General features: G+C 46.4%; 1 protein-coding gene across 2 annotated transcripts in view; it reads left to right on the top strand.

The window, feature by feature from the left end:
• fgf14 (fibroblast growth factor 14) overlaps positions 1–7020 on the top strand; it is a 280672-nt gene extending 273652 nt beyond the window's left edge. For both annotated transcript variants that reach the window (XM_034186384.1, XM_034186383.1), the window contains exons 4-5: positions 4720–4918; positions 6600–7020. In XM_034186384.1, the coding sequence (XP_034042275.1) occupies positions 4720–4918; positions 6600–6742 (342 nt within the window). In that variant the 3' untranslated portion in view covers positions 6743–7020. The remainder of the gene's footprint in view (positions 1–4719; positions 4919–6599) is intronic.
• The last annotated feature ends 2357 nt before the right edge of the window (positions 7021–9377 follow it).

Here is a 9377-nt window from a genome sequence, read left to right on the forward strand (position 1 = left end):
GACGGGAGCGAGACGAAGGGCGTGGTCAGGCACAAGCCGTCCCTCTTCCTCCCGGGTCCGAAAGGGAGCCGACTTCCCCACGCTCCACAGCCAGGGCTCTCCACATGACGACAGCTCCCCCTGCTGACGTTGCTATGGAAACGAGCAGGGCCAAAAAGCGATCAGATCAGAGACAAAGGAGGCTGATCCGTGGAGACTGTTTTCTCTGCAGCTCAACCGAGCACACACAGAGAGAATGCCCCAAACGGTCAAAACAGCAGCACTCGTCCTTAGAGACTGGGCTAAGGGTGGGTCACAATACCCACGCCGGGAAACCCCGAAAATCTGCACGTATCCCAGTCACGATCCTGAGTGGGGATCTAACCCTTCACGCCCCAGCACTGGTGGACACGGGGTCAGAGGGGAATCTGCTGGATAGCAGATGGGCAAAGGAGGTTGGGCTCCCTCTAGTGGCCTTACTGTCACCATTGTCGGTACGGGCCCTAGATGGCACCCTTCTTCCACTAATCACACACCAGACACAGCCCGTGACTTTGGTTGTATCTGGGAATCACAGGGAGGAGATTGTGTTTTATGTAACACCTTCTACCTCCCGAGTGATTTTGGGTTTTCCATGGGTGTTAAAACACAATCCCCGGATTGATTGGCCGTCTGGGGTTGTGGTTCAGTGGAGCGAAACCTGCCACCGGGAGTGTTTAGGATCCTCGGTTCCACCCGGTGTGACAGCTAAGGAGGAGGTTTTAGTCCCCCCCAATCTGGCGGCGGTGCCAGCCGAGTACCATGACCTTGCTGACGTCTTCAGCAAGGATCTGGCACTCACGCTGCCCCCACACCGTCCGTACGATTGTGCCATTGATTTGATACCGGGCACTGAGTACCCGTCCAGCAGGCTGTACAACCTCTCACGTCCGGAACGCGAATCAATGGAGACCTACATCCGGGACTCGTTAGCTGCCGGGTTGATCCAGAACTCCACCTCCCCGATGGGTGCTGGTTTCTTTTTTGTGGGCAAGAAGGACGGCGGACTCCGTCCATGCATTGATTACAGAGGGCTGAACGAGATCACTGTTCGCAACCGATACCCATTACCTCTGTTGGATTCAGTGTTTACACCCTTGCATGGAGCCCAAATTTTCACAAAATTGGATCTTAGGAATGCTTATCACCTGGTTCGGATCCGGGAGGGAGACGAGTGGAAGACGGCATTTAACACCCCGTTAGGTCACTTTGAGTACCTCGTCATGCCGTTCGGCCTCACCAATGCGCCCGTGACGTTCCAAGCATTGGTTAATGACGTCTTGCGGGACTTCCTGCATCAGTTTGTCTTCGTATATCTAGACGATATACTCATCTTTTCTCCGGATCCTGAGACCCATGTCAAGCATGTACATCAGGTCCTACAGTGGTTGTTGGAGAACCGGCTGTTTGTGAAGGGCGAGAAGTGCGAGTTCCACCGCACTTCTTTGTCCTTCCTGGGGTTCATAATCTCCTCCAACTCCGTCGCCCCTGATCCGGCCAAGGTTGCGGCAGTGAGAGATTGGCCCCAACCAACAAACCGTAGGAAACTGCAACAGTTCCTCGGTTTTGCAAATTTCTATCGGAGGTTCATCAAGGGCTACAGTCAGGTAGTTAGCCCCCTGACAGCCCTGACCTCCACAAAAGTCCCCTTCACCTGGTCGGATCGGTGCGAAGCTGCGTTTAGGGAGTTGAAACGCCGGTTCTTGACTGCACCAGTTCTGGTGCAGCCCGATCCCAATCGCCAGTTTGTAGTTGAAGTGGACGCCTCTGACTCAGGGATAGGAGCCGTGCTATCCCAGAGCGGGGAGTTCGACAAGGTTCTCCATCCATGTGCCTACTTTTCCCGCAGGTTGACTCCGGCCGAAAGGAACTATGACGTCGGCAACAGGGAACTTCTTGCGGTGAAGGAGGCTCTTGAGGAGTGGAGACACCTGTTGGAGGGAGCATCGGTACCATTTACGGTTTTCACGGACCATCGGAACCTGGAGTACATTGGGACCGCCAAGCGTCTGAACCCCAGGCAAGCCCGCTGGTCACTGTTCTTTGGGCGTTTTGACTTTCGGATCACCTACCGCCCCGGGACAAAAAACCAACGATCTGACGCCCTGTCCCGGGTGCATGAAGAGGAGGTCAAGACCGAGCTGTCAGACCCGACGGAAACCATCATCCCCGAGTCCACTGTCGTGGCCACCCTCACCTGGGATGTGGAGAAGACCGTCCAGGAGGCCCTGACATGGAGCCCGGACCCGGGGACAGGTCCGAAGGACAAATTGTACATCCCACCAGAGGCCAGGGCTGCGGTCCTAGACTTCTGTCATGGTTCCAAGCTCTCCTGTCATCCAGGGGTGCGAAGGACCGTGGCAGTGGTCTGGCAGCGCTTCTGGTGGGCGTCTATGGAAGCCGACGTCCGGGAGTATGTACAGGCCTGCACCACCTGTGCCAGGGGCAAAGCCGACCACCACAAGGCCCAAGGTCTCCTCCAGCCTCTGCCCGTGCCTCATCGCCCCTGGTCTCACATTGGCCTGGACTCCCATCCTCACGATAGTGGACCGGTTCTCCAAGGCGGCCCACTTCGTGGCCCTCCCGAAGCTCCCGACGGCCCAGGAGACTGCAGACCTCCTGGTCCACCATGTCGTGCGTCTGCATGGGATTCCATCGGACATTGTCTCGGATCGTGGTCCTCAGTTCTCCTCCCAGGTCTGGAGGAGCTTCTGCAGGGAACTGGGGGCCACCGTAGGTCTCTTGTCCGGGTACCATCCCCAGATGAACGGCAGGTGGTGGCAGCGGACTTCTACTCTTTCTAGCAGGGTCACATGCGGTGCTCATGTTTACATGTATCAAGACAATATACAGTATATTGAGTGTACGTTTTAGAAACTGTGGCCACATTTCAGTAGATCGTGCACACAATGTTTTATAACGGTGTTCACTAAATTGTGCTCTCATTGTACTATATCATTACCTTGTTTTACTAAATCGTGCACTTGTTTTACAATGTTTAAAATGAGCGCACACTCTAGTAAGATGAGAACACAATATAGTAGAGCGTGCACACATTTTACTACAACGTGTGCACATTCTCTCCACATGCAAAACATTTTGAAATGACACTTGTAGGGCTCCGTGGTTTCATGATGCAGGGTTCACATACTGCGGTTCCTCCTCCTCCACATGTTCACTGATGTTTGTCTCACAAAAACTGCACAAACAGCTTTCGATGACTTTTGGAGAACAGGTTGGCTCTGGGTCATAAATGAGATGATTAGACTTTGAGGCAGATGCTGATTCATTTTTATTGCCGCTAAGGAGGTTCATCAAATTAACAACCAGTAATGAAAACATGCACAGTTTCATTACTGGTTGTTAATTTGTTTGTCAGCACCTTTGCAGAAAAATACCAGTTTTCATCAAACATTGGCCAAAGAAGAACCCATTACATTTTGGAGCAGATCCGGATCAAGGGATGGATCCAGTAAATCCCCTGCACAATGCATTCTTTAACACAGATGACCTGTTTTTAAATTTAGATTAATTTCTCAGGAAATATTATATCTCACTATAATATATCATTTTAGTGTATGTAGGCAGTACTGTGGCTTAGTGGTTAGCACTGTTGCTTCACAGCAAGGTCTTGGGATCACTTCCCACCTGGGTTTTTCTGTGTTGAAAGTTTGCATGTCCTCCCTGTGACCCTTGATTGGAGTAAGCGAGTATACCAAATGAATCAGTTTAGCAAGCGTACATATGTCCGTATGGAGAAAGGGGTGATTGTGAGGTGAGTGAAGCACACATCTGGAATCAAACCCTGGTCTATATAGTGGTTGTCTGACCTGTACCCCACAGATGTACTTGCTGTAAGGTTTAGAATTTGGAATAAATATTTATTATCAGTGGATGCTTGACGCAGTCCAAACTGTGAAGGGTTAAACCCAGCTGGGTGTGTGATAACACTATATGGTGATGAGTGTGCTTTAATGAATACGTGCGCTCCCATGAATGCCTTTATTTTTAGGCTGGCAGGACAGATAATGTGGAAAATCTTTTATTCCCATTCTGCTTGGAGATGAATGGGCAACAGCGGCGGGAGACGCGGCACCTTGGCGTTCATTTGTCACTGTCGTTACCAAATTGAGATGTCGAGGGTGGAGGAGCATGTTTAGTTCAGTCATTATTCCTTCAAGATGTCCACGCATAGATGGCCAATAGGAGGCGATATTCGGATAATTGTAAAGATTGATTGTCTTGGGTGTTGCCAGATAGATAATTTCAAAGCTCTGTCAAAACACAATGGCAACAAGACAGCAATGTCAGACTACACGTCTTGGAAAGTAAAACAGATTTTATGGTGCCTCCGTTCGGGAGGCTGTAGTCGTTCGTGACGTTGAAACCGAACACTATATACTTTCTGCTGGGAACAAGAACTAATTGAATAAATGGCTTTTCTTGCTTCTGGAGTCAAGGACAGAATGGGAGATGCATAGCCATTAAGTAACCATGAATTAGATATGATTATGAGAAAGCATTCTTTTTGATTAAGTCAACTTTACTTGGCGAGACGGCTTCTTCGCTTGTCGTAACATTTATCTAAAGTGTTGCTGTTTGTTCTGGTGACTTTCCTATCATGGAGCAAGTTCATATTTTAATTACATGGCGATGTGAAGCTTTAATCATTCTTTTGTGTGTGTGTGTGTGTGTTTGCAGGAACTCTTTACAGCGGAATCCAAGTTCAAAGAATCTGTGTTTGAGAACTACTATGTGATCTACTCGTCCATGTTGTACCGACAGCAGGAGTCGGGCAGAGCCTGGTTCCTTGGGCTCAATAAAGAGGGCCAAGCCATGAAGGGGAACCGAGTGAAAAAAACCAAGCCAGCTGCTCACTTTCTACCCAAGCCATTAGAAGGTACTTAGTGTTAAGGCATCCACATTGACACTGTGAAAATCCAGTATTACTCAACATACACCAAGTATGTACAGTAATGTATTACATTTTTTCATGTTTTGTCTTTGTTAGCCACATAACAGCAGATATAATACACAATGAGCCATACAATTATGATTCAAACAGGAGATATTGTCCTGGGTTTTACTTTACGATGTTGCTGCTGTGGTCTGATCCAAAACCAATCCTGCATGTTCTTGGTATATGGATAGTTCTACTATTAAGACTCAGGGGGAATAGATGCAGTTAAAGATGTAATCTATAGTGAAATTGTTTACAATATTAGAACAGTTTTTGGGGGAGGTCCCTGACATGATGGCAAAGAGGTACATTGAACTTGAATCCTGCCATCGGAAGAAGGAAGGGGAGGACCTTATCCCAGGCATCAGATAGGGACCAACTAGCAGTGGTGGAGGAGGTCATGGTTCAGGCCAGCAACTGCAAGCAGCTGAGAAGTGAACTAGAACTGTCATATTTAAAGATTGCGTATGTTTCCTGTTTGGTCATGAGCTGAAAAAAAGGGGACCAGTTCATTCCTACTAGATATACAGCTGTTGCTTCTAAGATGAATCTGAATAAAAGCTATGAAATCTTCCTGGTAGAACTCATGCTATGCTACATTTTTTGCCTTTGTTCTTGACAATCGTATGGATATTCCATTCAGAATCTGAGGTGAAAAGCATTTCTGAAAGTCTACCAGATTTGGGAGAAGAAATTGAGACCAGTGTGTGTTTGTGTCACAATGGTGGTTGTTTTAGAAATTTTGTGGTATCCTCAAACAAACAACCCACTACCATCATTGTGTTCCTGCTCCTGATGTTCCCTGATGTAACTGTGAAGTAAAGCCCAACTCTTTAGCCTTTTCCACACATGTATACTTAAGCAATGTGGAGCTCCCTGACATCCATTGGTTGCACCTTTCAGTCCATATGGTTACAGTTGTGTTTGGAAGTTTACATACACTCATCATGGGCATAAATGTCATGGTAATACAGAGCTTTAAACCCCATTCATCCCTACTGAAAATTTGTGGACTACTGTTAAACGCTGGATCTGTGCCAGGAAACCAACAATTAAAATGAACTCTATCCATTTTGCCAAGAGAAGTGGTCATATATCCAGCCAGAATTATACCAGAAGCTTGTTGATGGCTACTAAGTGTCTGGTTGAGGTACTAAGGGACATTTGATCAAATATTAGTGGTGGTGTATGTATATATTTGAGCCTGTATGTATCATTTTGACTCTTATATTTGAGCCTGTATGTATCATTTTGACTCTGTGTGGATTATAGAAGATCAAAAATATATTCAAACTTGTGGACCCAATTCTTGTTTTGTAGAGTCGTTAATGATGTTTGCAGTACAATCATTCCACCCTGACAAAAGAGCAGTTCAAAGACATCATTAAAAGCTGGAAATTACCATGAAATTCTTGCCCATGTTGAGTGTTTGTAAACGTTTGACCACAACTGTACGTCATATACCCGGGCTCTGACCTAGGTTAACTGTGACTGCTACCTGATGTGAGAGAAACTATGTCATATGGGTAGTTAGAGGTGAAACCTAATGATAGCATCCGCAGGACGTCTTGCTAACAGCTTTTCCGTATGTCTGTTTTTTCCTTCGTGTCTTCTCTTCCAGTTGCCATGTACAGAGAGCCATCGTTGCACGATGTTGGCGAGACAGTTCCCAAAGTGCCGGCACCTCCAAGTAAAAGCACAAGTGAGCCGACTGTGATGAACGGAGGCAAACCTGTTAGCAAGCCTGATAAACCCGCCACATAGCTACACCTACACCGACCCGGTGCCCAGCATGTATGTGGAGGCGGGGAGGGGGGAATGTGACGGAGGCGGGGCTTGTCCTGGCGAGACTCCAGACTGTCATTCCTGTGTGGAACAAATCCAGGTGACCCTTCCTTCTTTGTCCTCATCCTTCCTTCTTTCTCCGCCTCGCCCTCCCTTTCTTCAGCTGTCTCGACGTGCGCGGACAGACAGATTGCGAGGCGGCTCGGTGTCTCCTGCACCCCAGGGAAGAGGACCATGGAGCGGCTGTTCGATTCCTCTGAAACTGTGACAGTTCATGTGCATTAATGCGTGTTTGAGAACCGCACTCGCGGTAACTTTGCTTGCTGGCGGTTCAGCCGACAAACCCCGCCCATCGATAATGCCCTGCTGCAGCAGTCTGTGTACCTTCAGATCTATTTTCGATACCACAGTTCACCAGCTCCGTTCTGGGACAGAGACTGTACAAATAGAGTAAATCTTTGGACTGTCGTCCTCTATTTTTTACGAGTATGTTGCCTTTTCCCTCTCTTTCTATCTCGAGTCACATGAGTTTTCTCTTTGTTGGGTAACTTCAAACATTTTGCAAGGGAGTTGTGTGATTTTTTTCTAAGAAACACTCACACAAACATGGCATACACACACACACACACACACACACACAAAAATACAAATGCATACTAAAAAAAAAAACAGATTTTCTTCTCGCCTACCGTACGTGTGCACACATGCAGAGTTTGTGGGGATTTGTTGCTTTTTTACCGCAGATTTAAAAAAAAAGCCACTGGAGGATGTCAGATAGCTCCTGCAATCATGGCTGATGAAGTGCTAATTACCCCACTGCAATCAGTGTGAGGAGCCCCCTCGTGCACACGCGCATACACTTCAACACAGATGTGAGTGTGGGTGGGAGAGCGCTGTAAGGAATCCTGTATACATATCACTATCTAAATCCCACCAGCGGCTCAGTCCACCTTCTCTCCTAAGTCGGAAAGCTGAAGTCTATTTTTCTTTAATCTTATTTCAGAGCGTGGGCTCTAGGAATATCTCTAGGCCTTGTAGACCTCTGTCCCTCACTGACTACGAGGCTTTGACCCAGACAGGTCTATGTAATTGCACCACCGGTGGCCATCTTACGACAGTAAAAAGTCAGAAAACAACATGGCTGAATTTCCTCCAGCTGCACCCATTTAGTTTGGCAAACTGAAGCATGGGCAAGGTTAATATTGTGTTCTCTCTTCTTGCAGCAGTTATACGAGAGATGGCTTATATCGTAACATTTTCACTGTATAAAACTTAGGGGAAAATGACTATTAAATCTTTTTAATGACTGGATATTATTATTATTATTATTATTATTATGACAGGATTTAGCTCCAAGCTCAGCATGCAGAGTCCAGTACTGATCATCTTGGCCTATCACGTGCCTGTTTGGACCTTGATTCCCGGCATGCAAAAACAGGTTCCCAGTCTCCACTGGGCCAAAGGTGCCTCACCCACCCGATACATCCACATCGAGGACACGTAGCATTACCCGCAGAGAAATCTTACTCAGACTGACTCATTTTGAAATGACCAAAATCCTTTTTTGTTGTTGTTGTTGCTTTTTTTTTTATCCCACGAAAGAAAGAAAACAAGCATCTGATTTTATGATTCTGATTTAATCCATGGAATCTTTCACTGTGATTGTACTGTATTCGTTGTCAATCGCCTCTTCGTAGGCCGCTGCGTGACTGACAGGTCCTGATGTCATTTCGGAGACATACGTAGGTATACCTTGGATGTAATCACATGGATGTGTTTAAGGAGGGAGGTGCAGGGAACGTGGTTCGGGGTTCGATGGGTGGCAGACATAATCTGGAGGTAATCCGTCTCACTGTTTCCTCGTTCATCCTGACTGTTAATATATATGATCTCTTTGTCTTACTTTAATGATTTTACTTTAAGTTTGTGAACAGTCAGTGGAATGTTGCTACTGTGTGCTGCTAAAACGGCTAAAAATAGAAAATGGCATCTCTATTGGGATTATATATGACAGTTTCTTATTATGGTACATCAAAGTAGAGTCCTGCACCAGATGTTTTTTTTTTATTATTTATTTATTCAAATCTCACTATCCAACATTCTCTCAAAAGTGCAGCAGGTAACTGAGATAATCTTTTGAACGTTGGTATAAACATCAACTCTGGCTAAAAAAGAAGCATTACACATTGTTTGGAAGAAGTGCAAGTGCAAAAGCCCACAGTGCCCTGGGATGATGCTCACTGACAAGTGATGTCTTTCTGCAGGAGGCTTTTCTAAAGTAAAGTTCAGTGATTTTTGACGTTTTACCCCAAAATCAATAGGATTCATGAGGTCACATGTCGAACACACCTAACATCTTTGGTGACAATCATTCAATTAGGAAAGAAGTCATTGCCTTCACTAAATTTTTACAAAGTAAAACCTTGACCTTTGACTTTTTGACTCACAGGCCAACAAATCTCTTGATTTCAATATGCCTAACACACATACCAACTTTGGTGACAATCAGCCACCTAAAAAAAGAAGTTACTGTGTTCACAAGACTTCTGCAAAGTGCTCTCCATTGACCTTGAGCCTTGCCCTTGTGACCCCAAAAACAATAGGCTTCTTGGGG

The sequence above is a fragment of the Thalassophryne amazonica genome, chromosome 14 (genome assembly GCF_902500255.1).
Source record: "Thalassophryne amazonica chromosome 14, fThaAma1.1, whole genome shotgun sequence".
NCBI classification, from domain to species: Eukaryota; Metazoa; Chordata; class Actinopteri; order Batrachoidiformes; family Batrachoididae; genus Thalassophryne; species Thalassophryne amazonica.